At 48.2% G+C, this 14,344-nt stretch overlaps 1 protein-coding gene across 2 annotated transcripts in view; it reads right to left on the reverse strand.

The window, feature by feature from the left end:
- Positions 1-365: 365 nt before the first annotated feature.
- acat2 (acetyl-CoA acetyltransferase 2) overlaps positions 366-14,344 on the reverse strand; it is a 127,180-nt gene continuing 113,201 nt past the window's right edge. For both annotated transcript variants that reach the window (XM_038802295.1, XM_038802302.1), the window contains exon 9: positions 366-661. In XM_038802295.1, the coding sequence (XP_038658223.1) occupies positions 491-661 (171 nt within the window). In that variant the 3' untranslated portion in view covers positions 366-490. The remainder of the gene's footprint in view (positions 662-14,344) is intronic.

The following is a 14,344-nucleotide window of genomic DNA, read 5'->3' on the forward strand; positions in this document are numbered from 1 at the left end:
GCTTTACATAGCATGTACAGAACAGTGATCATTTATTGCCAACTAGTTTCAAAGTGGAAAGTCATGGAAACATATATATCCCACTAATAAGCTGTACATCAATAACAACCCTAACTTGCTGTGGTTGAATTTGTCCCTCCAATGCAATTGCAGTTATTTCTCGACACTCACGGAGACGTTGATGGGTTTATGTGGGGCAAACAGCAGAGCAGGAAAAGTCATCATGGCGATTTGCAACTTATGGCATTTCTCATCCTCACCACAAATTGTTTTCTTTCATTACACCTTAATAATGGCATCGATTGTGGACTCCCATTATTTTTGCCGCAAATATTGGGCCAAAGTATTGAAGAAGAAAAATCAAATCATGAACAACAGTGTGCAGTCACCCTTTAATTTGATGTTGGTGAAGGGGCAGTGTGAAATGCTTGCTCATTTTTATCCGTTGTTATGATTGTAGGATTTGTTGCAACCAAAGTACAAGTCTGATTCATTGCCTTTCAACACACATTGCTATTCCCATTCCCCCACCAATACACAAAGCAGCAATCCCACGCTTTCCTCCTGTTCTCTCCAAAGCGTAGATAAGTGTGACCAGGATGCGGCATCCAGACATTCCTAAGGGGTGACCTAAAGCAATAGCGCCACCTTGGACGTTTACCTAGAAAAACACAATCAGATCAAAAGTCAATCAACACAGCAACGTGATTTCTAAAGTAAAAATCCTAGAATTTTCACACTGGTTTATTAATCCCCAATACCAAATGCTCCTGAAGACAGTAGGTTGTGTGGAAGATATGGCTCTATGAGAGGAGGTAGCTCCTTGGTAATGAGTGGAACAATCAAAGCTGTGTCAGCAGAGTAACTTAAAACCACTAACAAAGAGTCATCCAGACTCAAAACGTTAGCTCATTTCTTTCCACAGATGTTGTCAGACCTGCTGCGATTGTCCGGTATTTTCTGTTTTTGTATCAGATTCCAGCATCCGGAGTAATTTGCTTTTAACTTATTAACATGTCTCTTCCAGCTAACAAAAATATCTACATTGATATTCTGTTCAGGGCAATTTGAGCGATGACTGCACACCTAGGGAGGGTTACATAGAACATAAAACAGTACAGCACAGTACAGGCCCTTCAGCCCACGATGTTGTGCCGACCATTTATCCTAATCTAAAATCAACCTAACCTACACCCCTTCAATTTGCTGCTGTCCATGTGTCTGTCTAAGAGTCGCTTAAATGTCCCTAATGACTCTGACTCCACCACCTCTGCTGGCAGTGCATTCCACACACCCACCACACTCTATGTAAAAAACCTACCTCTGACATCTCCCCTATACCTTCCTCCAATCACCTTAAAATGATGTCCCCTCGTGACAGCCATTTCCACCCTGGGGAAAAGTCTCTGGCTATCCACTCTATTCGTTCCTCTCATCACCTGGTACACCTCTATCATGTCACTTACTACCTTCTTCGCTCCCTCAACCTTTCTTCATAAGACATGCCCTCCAGTGCAGGCAGCATCCTGGTAAATCTCCTCTGTACCCTCTCCAAAGCATCCACATCCTTCCTATAATGAGGCGACCAGAACTGGACACAATATTCCAAGTGTGGTCTAACTAGAGTTTTATAAAGCTGCAGCAAAACCTCGCAGCTCTTAAACCCAATCCTCCTGTTAATGAAAGCCAACACACCATATGCCTTCAACCCTATCAACCTGGGTGGCAACTTTGAGGGATCTATATACGTGGACCCCAAGATCCCTCTGTTCCTCCACACTTTCAAGAATCCTGCCTTTAACCCTGTATTCAGCATTCTAATTCGACCTTCCAAAATGAATCACTTCACATTTATCAAGGTTGAACTCCACCTGCCACTTCTCAACCCAGCTCTGCATCCTGTCAATGTCCTGCTGTAACCTGCAACAACCCTCAACACTATCTACAGCTCCCCCAACCTTCGTGTTATCGACAAACTTACTAACCCACCCTTCCACCTCCTCACCTAAGTCATTTATAAAAACCACAAAGAGCAGAGGTCCCAGAACAGATCCCTGTGGGACACCACTGGTCACCGACCTCCAGGTGGAATACTTTCCATCTACTACCACTCGCTGTCTTCTTTTGGCCAGCCAATTCTGTATCCAGACAGTCAAATTTCCCTGTATCCCATGCCCCCAACTTTCTGAATGAGCCTACCATGGGGAACCTTATCAGATGCCTTACTGAAATCCATATACACCACATCTACTGCCCGACCTTCATCAATGTGTCTCGTCACATCCACAAAGAATTCAATGAGGCTTGTGAGGCATGACCTGCCCCTCACACAGCCATGCTGACTATCTTTAATCAAACTATGTTTTTCTAAATAATCATAAATCCTATCTCTCAGAACCCTTTCCAATATTTTGCTCACCACAGACACAAGACTGATGAGTCTGTAATTCCCAGGGATTTCCCTATTCCCTTTCTTGACCAGGGGAACAACATTCACCTCCCTCCAATCATCCGGTACTATTCCATTGGAGAATTAGGACGCAAAGATCATTGCCCACGGTACAGCAATCTCCTCCCTCGCTTCCCGTAGTAATCTTGGGTATATCCCATCTGGCCATGGGGACTTATCGATCCTGATGCTTTTCAAAATTTCCAGCACATCCTCCTTCTTAATATCAACCTGGTTCACGCTGTTACCATGAGTAACAAGGTCCCTCTTTCGAGTGAATACTGAAGCAAAATATTCATTTAGGGCCTCCCCCATCTCCTCAGACACCAGGCACAAGTTCCCTCCACTATCCCTGATCGGCCCTACTCTCACTCTGATCATCCTCTTATTTCTCACATAAGTGTAGAACGCCTTGGGGTTTTCCCTAATCCTTCCCGCCAGGGCTTTTTCATGCCCTCTTCTAGCTCTCCTCAGTCCATTTTTGAATTCCTTGTAACCCTCTGGAGCCGAGTCAGATCCTTGCTTCCTCAACCTTATGTAAGCTTCCTTTTTCCTCTTGAATAGAAGCTCCACTTCTCTTGTCATCCAAGGCTCCTTCACCTTACCATTCCTTCCTCGTCTCAGTGGGACAAAACAATTCAGCACTCGCAGCAAATACTCCTTAAACAATCCCCACATTACTGCTGTGCATTTCCCCAAGAACATTGTTCCCACTTTATGCTCCTCAGCTCCTGTCTAATAGCAGTAAAATTTCTCCTTCCCCAATTAAATGCCTTCCCATTCTATGTGTTCCTCTCCCTTTCCATGACTATGGTAAAGGTCAAGGAGTTGTGGTCATTGTCACCAAAATGCTCTCCCACCGAGACATCTGACACCTGGCCTGGTTCGTTGTCGAGCACCAAGTCCAATATGGCCTCTCCCCTAGTCGGCCTATGTGCATATTGAGTCAGGAATCCTTCATGTACACACCTGACAAAATCTGCTCCATCCAAGCTATTTGCACTAAGGAGGTTCCAGTCAATATTAGAGAAGTTGAAGTCACCCATGACAACAACTCTGCTACTTAGAACATAGAACATTGAAAAATACAGCACAGAACAGGCCCTTTGGCCCACGATGTTGTTCCGAACCTTTGTCCTAGATTAATCATAGATTATCATAGAATTTACAGTGCAGAAGGAGGCCATTCAGTCCATGCGTTTGGACCGGCTCTTAGAAACAGCACCATACCCAAGGTCAACACCTCCACCCTATCTCCATAACCCAGTAACCCCACCCAACACTAAGGGGCAGCACGGTAGTTAGCATAAATGCTTCACAGCTCCAGGGTCCCAGGTTCGATTCCCGGCTGGGTCGCTGTCTGTGCGGAGTCTGCACGTCCTCCCCCTGTGTGCGTGGGTTTCCTCCGGGTGCTCCGGTTTCCTCCCACAGTCCAAAGATGTGCGGGTTAGGTGGATTGGCCATGTTAAATTGCCCGTAGTGTCCTAAAAAGTAAGGTTAAGGGGGGGTTGTTGGGGGTATAGGGTGGATACGTGGGTTTGAGTATGGTGATCATGGCTCGGCACAACATCGAGGGCCGAAGGGCCTGTTCTGTGCTGTACTGTTCTATGTTCTAAGGGCAATTTTGGACACTAAGGGCAATTTATCATGGCCAATCCACCCAACCTGCACATACTTGGACTGTTGGAGGAAGCCGGAGAACCCGGAGGAAACCCACACACACACGGGGAGGATGTGCAGACTCCGCACAGACGGTGACCCAAGCCGAAATCGAACCTGGGACCCTGGAGCTGTGAAGCAATTGTGCTATCCACAATGCTACCGTGCTGCCCTTAAGAAGAAATTAATCTACACTCCATTATTCTACCATAATCCATGTACCTATCCAACAGCCGCTTGAAGGTCCCTAATGTTGCGACTCAACTACTTCCATAGGCAGTGCATTCTATGCCCCCACTACTCTCTGGGTAAAGAACCTACCTCTGACATCCCCCTATATCTTCCACCATTCGCCTTAAATTTATGTCCCCTTGTAATGGTTTGTTCCACCCGGGGAAAAAGTCTCTGACTGTCTACTCTATCTATTCCACTGATCATCTTATAAACCTCTATCAAGTCGCCCCTCATCCTTCTCCGTTCTAATGAGAAAAGGCCTCACACCCTCAACCTTTCCCGTAAGATCTGCACTCCATTCCAGGCAACATCCTAATAAATCTCCTTTGCACCTTTCCCACAGCTTCCACATCCTTCCTAAAATTAGGCGACCAGAACTGCACACAGTACTCCAAATGTGGCCTGACCAAGGTTTTGTACAGCTGCATGGCTCTTAAATTCAATCCCTCTGCTAATGAACGTTAACACACCATAGGCCTTCTTCACAGCTCTATCCACTTAAGTGGCAACTTTCAAAGATCTATGAACATAGACCCCAAGGTCTCTCTGCTCCTCCACATTGCCAAGAACCCTACCGTTAACCCTGTATTCCGCATTCATATTTGTCCTTTCAAAATGGACATCCTCACACTTTTCAGGGTTAAACTCCATCTGCCACTTCTCAGCCCAGCTCTGCATCCTATCTATGTCTCTTTGCAGCGACAACAGCCCTCCTCACTATCCACAACTCCACCAATCTTTGTATCGTCTGCAAATTTACTGACCCACCCTTCAACTCCCTCATCCAAGTCATTAATGAAAATCACAATCAGCAGAGGACCCAGAACTGACCCCTGTGGTATGCCACTGATAACTGGGTTCCAGGCTGAATATTTGCCATCCACCACCACTCTCTGACTTCTATTGGTTAGCCAGTTCGTTATCCAAATGGCCAAATTTCCCACTATCCCATGCCTCCTTACTTTCTGCATAAGCCGACCATGGGGAAACTTATCAAATGCCTTACTAAAATCCATGTACACTACATCCACTGCTTTACCTTCATCCACATGCTTGGTCACCTCCTCAAAGAAGTCAATAAGACTTGTAAGGCAAGACCTACCCCTCACAAATCCGTGCTGACTATCCCTAATCAAGCAGTGTCTTTCCAGATGCTCAGAAATCCTATCCTTCAGTACCCTTTCCATTACTTTGCCTACCACCGAAGTAAGACTAACTGGCCTATAATTCCCAGGGTTATTCCTATTCCCTTTTTTTAACAGCGGCACGACATTCACCACTCTCCAATCCTCTGGTACCACCCCTGTTGACAGCGAGGACAAAAAGATCATTGCCAACAGCTCTGCAATTTCATCTCTTGCTTCCCATAGAATCCTTGGATATATCCCGTTAGACCCGGGGAATTGTCTATCCTCAAGTTTTTCAAAATGCCCAACACATTACATAGAATTTACAGTGCAGAAGGAGGCCATTCGGCCCATCGAGTCTGCACCGGCTCTTGGAAAGAGCACCCTACCCCTACCCAAGGTCAACACCTCCACCCTATCCCCATAACTCAGTAACCCCACCCAACACTAAGGGCAATTTTGGACACTAAGGGCAATTTATCATGGCCAATCCACCTAACCCACACATCTTTGGACTGTGGGAGGAAACCGGAGCACCCGGAGGAAACCCACGCACACACGGGGAGGATGTGCAAACTCCGCACAGACAGTGACCCAAGCCGGAATCGAACCTGGGACCCTGGAGCTGTGAAGCGACTGTGCTATCCACAATGCTACCGTGCTGCCCAACAATGCTACCGTGCTGCCTTCCTAACAAGTATCTCCTCGAGCTTACCAGTCTGTTTCACACTGTCCTCTCCAACAAAATGGCCCCTCTCATTTGTAAATACTGAAGAAAAGTACTCGTTCAAGAACTCTCCTATCTCTTACACAATCTCTTATCCCAATACACAATCTCTTGCTACTATCCTTGATCGGACCTACCCTTGCTCTAGTCATTCTCAAAATTCTCACATATGTGTAAAAGGCCTTGGGGTTTTTCTTGACCCTACCCGCCAAAGATTTTTCCTGCCCTCTCTTAGTCTCCTAATCCCTTTCTTCAGTTCCCTCCAGGCTATCTTGTATCCCTCCAGCGCCCTGTCTGAACCTTGTTTCCTCAGCCTTACTTGGGTCTCCTTCTTCCTCTTAACAAGACATTCAACCTCTCTTGTCAACCATGGTTCCCTCACTCGACCATCTCTTCCCTGCCTGACAGGGACATACATATCAAGGACACATAGTATCTGTTCCTTGAACAAGTTCCACATTTCACTTGTGTCCTTCCCTGACAGCCTATGTTCCCAACTTATGCACTTCAATTCTTGTCTGACAGCATTGTATTTACCTTTCGCCCACTGTAAACCTTGCCCTGTTGCACGCACCTATCCCTCTCCATTACTAAGGTGAAAGTCACAGAATTGTGGTCATTATCTCCAAAATGCTCCCCCAGTAACAAATCTATCACTTGCCCTGGTTCATTACCAAGTACCAAATCCAATATGGCCTCCCATCTGGTCGGACAATCTACATATTGTGTCAGAAAAGCTTCCTGGACACACTGCACAAACACCACCCCATCCAAACTATTTGATCTGAAGAGTTTCCACTCAATGTTTGGGAAGTTGAAGTCACCCACGACTACTACCCTGTGACTTCTGCACCTTTCCAAAATCTGTTTCCCAATCTGTTCCTCCACATCTCTGCTGCTATTGGGGGGCCTATAGAAAACTCCCAACACGGTGACTGCTCCTTTCCAATTTCTGACTTCAACCCATACTACCTCAGTAGGCAGATCCTCCTCGAACTGCCTTTCTGCAGCTGTTATACTATCTCTAATTAACAATGCCACCCCCCCCCCCCCCCCACTTTTACCATCCTTCCTAATCTTATTGAAACATCTATAACCAGGGACCTCCAACAACCATTTCTGCCCCTCTTCTATCCAAGTTTCCGTGATGGCCACTACATCGTAGTCCCAACTACCGTTCCATGCCTTAAGTTCACCCACCTTATTCCTGATGCTTCTTGCGTTGAAGTATACACACTTCAACCCATCTCCGTGCCTGCAAGTACTCTCCTTTGTCAATGTCGCCTTCCCCACTGCACGACTACACGCTTTGGCGTCCTGAACGTTGGCTACCTTAGTTGCTGGACTACAAATCCAGTTCCCATTCACCTGCCAAATTAGTTTAAACCCTCCCGAAGAGTACTAGAAAACCTCCCTCACTTCTGCACTTTTCCAAGATCTGTCGCCCATTCTGTTCCTCTATCTCTCTGCTGCTATAGGGGGGGTCTATAGAAAACTCCCAATAAAGTGACTGCTCCTTTCTTATATCTGACTTCCACCCATTTGACTCAGTAGACAAACCCTCCTCAACTACCTCCTTTTCTGCAGCCGGATACTCCACAAGTCCAGTGGTGGTGGAAGCTCGGAGAATCTGGGGGCAATGGAGGAGATATCAGAGAGAGGAGGGAGCATCGGTTTGGACCCCGATTTATAATAACCATTGGTTTGTACTGGATCGTGGGTTCCGGAGATGGCAAAGGGCAGAAATGAGAAGGCTGGGGGATCTATTTATAGATGGGAGCTTTCCCAGCTTGAAAGCCTTGGAGGATAAATTCAAATTGCCAGCAGGGAACGGGTTTAGGTATTTGCAGGTGCAAGACTTCCGGAGAAAGCAGGTTCCGGCCTTTCTGCCGCTGCCGCCACGGGGGATACAGAATAACGTAGTGTCCAGTCCCTGGGTGGGAGAGGGGAAGGTATCAGATATTTACCAGGAACTTTCGGAGGCGGAAGAAACTCCGGTGGAGGAGCTTAAGGGAAAGTGGGAGGACAAGCTAGAAGGAGAGATAGAGGCAGGTCTATGGGCAGATGCCCTATGCAGGGTTAATACCTCCTCATCATGTGCCAGGCTTAGCCTGATACAGTTCAAGGTAGTCCACCAGGCACACATGACAGTAGCTAGGATTAGTACGTTTTCCGGGGTAGAGGACAGGTGTGCGAGGTGCGCGGGAAGCCCAGCAAATCATGTCCACATGTTTTGGGCATGCTCGAAGCTTAGAGGGTTTTGGCAGGGTTTTGCTCAGGCATTGTCCACAGTTCTAAAAACACAGGTGGTGCCGAGTCCGGAGGTAGCGATCTTTGGAGTGTTGGAAGAGCCGGGAGTTCAGGGGGCGAAAGAGGCCAACGTCCTGGCCTTTGCCTCCCTGGTAGCCCGGAGATGGATCTTGTTAATGTGGAGGGACTCGAAGCCCCCGAGTGTAGAGACCTGGGTTAGTGACATGGCTGGGTTTCTCAGTCTCGAGAAGATAAAGTTCGCCTTAAGAGGGTCAATGGTTGGGTTCACCGGGAGGTGGCAGCCGTTCGTCGATTGACAGGGGTGCGTACAGTACTTTGCTTCCTGAAGTCAATGACCAGCTCTTTAGTTTTGTTGTCATTGAGGGATAGATTGTTGTTGCTGCACCACTCCACTAGGTTCTCAATCTCCCTCCTGTATTCTGACTCGTCGTTACTCGAGATCTGGCCCACTATGGCCGTATTGTCAGCAAACTTGTTCATAGGACTAACTAGAGGGAATATAGAGCTTTTTTTAAACATTCTGGATGGATATTTGTTACTTGCAATTCCTGCACCTTGACTTCAAGACTGGGAGACCTTGTGCAGCGAGTAATTCAGCTCAAGCTCAAGGGTGGTTGTAGAGGGTTGTTTTTCAAACTGGAGGTCTGTGACCAGCAGTGTGCCTCAGGGATAAGGGATTTGGATAATAATGATTTGGATGAGAAAATAGGATGCATGGTTTGTAAGTTTGCAGATGACACCAAGATTGGTGGCATAGTGGATGGTGAAGAAGGTCATCTCGGATTACAACGGGATCTTGATCAATTGGGCCAGTGGGCCCATGAATGGCAGATGGACTTTAATTTAGATAAATCTGAGGTGACGCATTTTGGTTCATCGAATCGGGGCAGGACCTACTCAGTTTAAAAAAAATTTTTTACTAAGGGGCAATTTAGCGTGGCCAATCCACCTACTCTGCACATTTTTGGGTTGTGGGAGCGAAACCCACGCAGACACGGGGAGAATGTGCAAACTCCACACAGACAGTGACCCAGAGCCGGGATCGAACCTGGGACCTCAGCGCCGTGAGGCGGTTGTGCTAACCACTAGGCCACCGTGCTGCCCAGGACCTACTCAGTTAATAGAAGAAAGAAAAGTACAGCAGTGTCATGTGCGTGTCCCTTTAAGAAAGGTTTTCAACTCTTTAAAATTAAAATACAGAGACAGGTCAAAACACTTCTCTGTCTAGAGTTCACAACAACCAAATGTGAAAGCGAAACCAAAAATCCAGCCCAGCTCAACCCACACAATGACATCACTGAAGCCATGTGATAAGACAAAAACATTTCTTAAAGGGACACTCACATGACAACTGGAACAGGCCCTTCGGCCCTCCATGCCTGTGCCCAACTGGTGGTTAGCATAAATGCTTCACAGCTCCAGGGTCCCAGGTTCGATTCCCGGCTGGGTCACTGTCTGTGTGGAGTCTGCACGTCCTCCCCGTGTGCGTGGGTTTCCTCCGGGTGCTCCGGTTTCCTCCCACAGTCCAAAGATGTGCGGGTTAGGTGGATTGGCCGTGCTAAATTGCTCGTAGTGTCCTAATGAAAGTAAGGTTAAGGGGGGTGTTGTTGGGTTACGGGTATAGGGTGGATACGTGGGTTTGAGTAGGGTGATCATGGCTCGGCACAACATTGAGGGCCGAAGGGCCTGTTCTGTGCTGTACTGTTCTATGTTCTATGTTCTAAGAGTGCAGAAAAGATTTACTGGGATGCTACCGGGACTTGATGGTTTGAGTTTTAAGGAGACACTTGATGGACTGGAACTTTTTTCCCTGGAGTGTCGGAGGCTTAGGGGTGATCTTATAGAGGTCTATTAGGGTAGCACAGAAGCATAGTGGGTATCACTGTTGCTTCACAACTCCAGTGTCCTAGGTTTGAGTCCCGGCTTGGGTCACTGTCTGTGTGGAGTTTGCACTTTCTCCCCATGTCTACGTGGGTTTCCTCCAGGTGCTCCGATTTCCTCCCACAAGTCCTGAAAGATGTGCTGTTGGATGGATTGGACTTTCTAAATTCTCACTCTGTGTAACCGAACCGGTGTTGGAATGTGGCGACTAGGGGCTTTTCACAGTAACTTTATTGCAGTGTTAATATAAGCCTACTTGTGACAGTAAAGATTATCTTTATTAAAGTAATGAGGGGCATAGATAAGGTCAACATCCAGCAGAGGGCAGCAGAGCAGAGCTACTGATCAGCTGTTCTGGGGAAATTTGCATACGTGCAGTGCGGTCAGCCTAAATTGAAGGTGAATCTGCGAAGGAGACCCGAGGAGTTTGAGTGAAGGCAATCATCCAGCAGAGGGCAGCAGAGCAGAGCTACTGATCAGCTGTTCTGGGGAAATTTGCATACGTGCAATGCGGTCAGCCTAAGTTGAAGGTGAATCTGCGAAGGAGACCCGAGGAGTTTGAGTGAAGGCAATCATCCAGCAGAGGGCAGCAGAGCAGAGCTACTGATCAGCTGTTCTGGGGAAATTTGCATACGTGCAGTGCGGTCAGCCTAAGTTGAAGGTGAATCTGCGAAGGAGACCCGAGGAGTTTGAGTGAAGGCAATCATCCAGCAGAGGGCAGCAGAGCAGAGCTACTGATCAGCTGTTCTGGGGAAATTTGCATACGTGCAGTGCGGTCAGCCTAAGTTGAAGGTGAATCTGCGAAGGAGACCCGAGGAGTTTGAGTGAAGGCAATCATCCAGCAGAGGGCAGCAGAGCAGAGCTACTGATCAGCTGTTCTGGGGAAATTTGCATACGTGCAGTGCGGTCAGCCTAAGTTGAAGGTGAATCTGCGAAGGAGACCCGAGGAGTTTGAGTGAAGGCAATCATCCAGCAGAGGGCAGCAGAGCAGAGCTACTGATCAGCTGTTCTGGGGAAATTTGCATACGTGCAGTGCGGTCAGCCGAAGTTGAAGGTGAATCTGCGAAGGAGACCCGAGGAGTTTGAGTGAAGGCAATCATCCAGCAGAGGGCAGCAGAGCAGAGCTACTGATCAGCTGTTCTGGGGAAATTTGCATACGTGCAGTGCGGTCAGCCGAAGTTGAAGGTGAATCTGCGAAGGAGACCCGAGGAGTTTGAGTGAAGGCAATCATCCAGCAGAGGGCAGCAGAGCAGAGCTACTGATCAGCTGTTCTGGGGAAATTTGCATACGTGCAGTGCGGTCAGCCTAAGTTGAAGGTGAATCTGCGAAGGAGACCCGAGGAGTTTGAGTGAAGGCAATCATCCAGCAGAGGGCAGCAGAGCAGAGCTACTGATCAGCTGTTCTGGGGAAATTTGCATACGTGCAGTGCGGTCAGCGGAAGTTGAAGGTGAATCTGCGAAGGAGACCCGAGGAGTTTGAGTGTAGGCAATCATCCAGCAGAGGGCAGCAGAGCAGAGCTACTGATCAGCTGTTCTGGGGAAATTTGCATACGTGCAGTGCGGTCAGCCTAAGTTGAAGGTGAATCTGCGAAGGAGACCCGAGGAGTTTGAGTGAAGGCAATCATCCAGCAGAGGGCAGCAGAGCAGAGCTACTGATCAGCTGTTCTGGGGAAATTTGCATACGTGCAGTGCGGTCAGCCTAAGTTGAAGGTGAATCTGCGAAGGAGACCCGAGGAGTTTGAGTGAAGGCAATCATCCAGCAGAGGGCAGCAGAGCAGAGCTACTGATCAGCTGTTCTGGGGAAATTTGCATACGTGCAGTGCGGTCAGCCTAAGTTGAAGGTGAATCTGCGAAGGAGACCCGAGGAGTTTGAGTGAAGGCAATCATCCAGCAGAGGGCAGCAGAGCAGAGCTACTGATCAGCTGTTCTGGGGAAATTTGCATACGTGCAGTGCGGTCAGCCTAAGTTGAAGGTGAATCTGCGAAGGAGACCCGAGGAGTTTGAGTGAAGGCAATCATCCAGCAGAGGGCAGCAGAGCAGAGCTACTGATCAGCTGTTCTGGGGAAATTTGCATACGTGCAGTGCGGTCAGCCTAAGTTGAAGGTGAATCTGCGAAGGACACCCGAGGAGTTTGAGTGAAGGCAATCATCCAGCAGAGGGCAGCAGAGCAGAGCTACTGATCAGCTGTTCTGGGGAAATTTGCATACGTGCAGTGCGGTCAGCCTAAGTTGAAGGTGGTTTGTGGAGTGGCTGTTGGCAAGTGACAGTTAAACCCGAAACACTTAGTGAGTGTTTCCCACCCTACCTCCTCCTCTAACCAACCCCCCCCACCCCACGGTGGTTGGGAAGCGGGAGCAGGGGCCTGTCGTGAAGGTGAGTGAGTGCCTTTAAATTTGCTTACCTTTCAGCGGGAGCAGGGTTTGAGGTAATATCAGGTAAGCTCTTCCTTTCTTTTTCTTGTTTTTTTTAAAATCTAGAGGTGATGTCAGGGAAGGCAGTACACTGCTCCTCCTGCAGAATGTTTGAGGTGAGGGACGCCGTCAGTGTCCCTGCTGATTTCATCTGTGGGAAGTGCACCCAACTCCAGCTCCTCAAAAACCGTGTTAGGGACCTGGAGCTTGAGCTGGATGAACTTTGGATCATTCGGGAGGCAGAGGGGGTCATAGATAGGAGCTTCAGGGAAGTAGTTACACCAAAGACTGGAGATAGATGGGTAACTGTAAGAGGGACTGGGAAGAAGCAGTCAGTGCAGGGACCCCCTGCGGTCGTTCCCCTGAGTAACAAGTATACCGTTTTGGATACTTGTGGGGGGGGACGACTTACCAGGGGTAAGCCATGGGGTACGGGCCTCTGGCACGGAGTCTGTCCCTGTTGCTCAGAAGGGAAGGGGGGGAAGGAGTAGAACATTAGTAATTGGGGACTCAATAGTCAGGGGCACAGATAGGAGATTTTGTGGGAGTGAGAGAGACTCACGTTTGGTATGTTGCCTCCCAGGTGCAAGGGTACGTGATGTCTCGGATCGTGTTTTCCGGGTCCTTAAGGGGGAGGGGGAGCAGCCCCAAGTCATAGTCCACATTGGCACTAACGACATAGGTAGGAAAGGGGACAAGGATGTCAGGCAAGCCTTTAGGGAGCTAGGATGGAAGCTCAGAGCGAGAACAAACAGAGTTGTTATCTCTGGGTTGTTGCCCGTGCCACGTGATAGTGAGATGAGGAATAGGGAGAGAGAGCAATTAAACACGTGGCTACAGGGATGGTGCAGGCGGGAGGGATTCAGATTTCTGGATAACTGGGGCTCTTTCTGGGGAAGGTGGGACTTCTATAGACAGGATGGTCTACATCTGAACCTGAGGGGCACCAATATCCTGGGGGGGAGATTTGTTAGTGCTCTTTGGGGGGGTTTAAACTAATTCAGCAGGGGCATGGGAACCTGGATTGTAGTTTTGGGGTACGGGAGATTGAGAGTATAGAGGTCAGGAGCACAGATTTGACTTCGCAGGAGGGTGCCAGTGTTCAGGTAGGTGGTTTGAAGTGTGTCTACTTCAATGCCAGGAGTATACGAAATAAGGTAGGGGAACTGGCAGCATGGGTTGGTACCTGGGACTTCGATGTTGTGGCCATTTCAGAGACATGGATAGAGCAGGGACAGGAATGGTTGTTGCAGGTTCCGGGGTTTAGGTGTTTTAGTAAGCTCAGAGAAGGGGGCAAAAGAGGGGGAGGTGTGGCGCTGCTAGTCAAGGACAGTATTACGGTGGCGGAAAGGATGCTAGATGGGGACTCTTCTTCTGAGGTAGTATGGGCTGAGGTTAGAAACAGGAAAGGAGAGGTCACCCTGTTGGGAGTTTTCTATAGGCCACCTAATAGTTCTAGGGATGTAGAGGAAAGGATGGCGAAGATGATTCTGGAAAAGAGCGAAAGTAACAGGGTAGTTGTTATGGGAGACTTCAACTTTCCAAATATTGACTGGAAAAGATATAGTTCGAGTACATTAGATGGG

Source organism: Scyliorhinus canicula, chromosome 1 (assembly GCF_902713615.1).
Source record: "Scyliorhinus canicula chromosome 1, sScyCan1.1, whole genome shotgun sequence".
Lineage (NCBI taxonomy): Eukaryota > Metazoa > Chordata > Chondrichthyes > Carcharhiniformes > Scyliorhinidae > Scyliorhinus > Scyliorhinus canicula.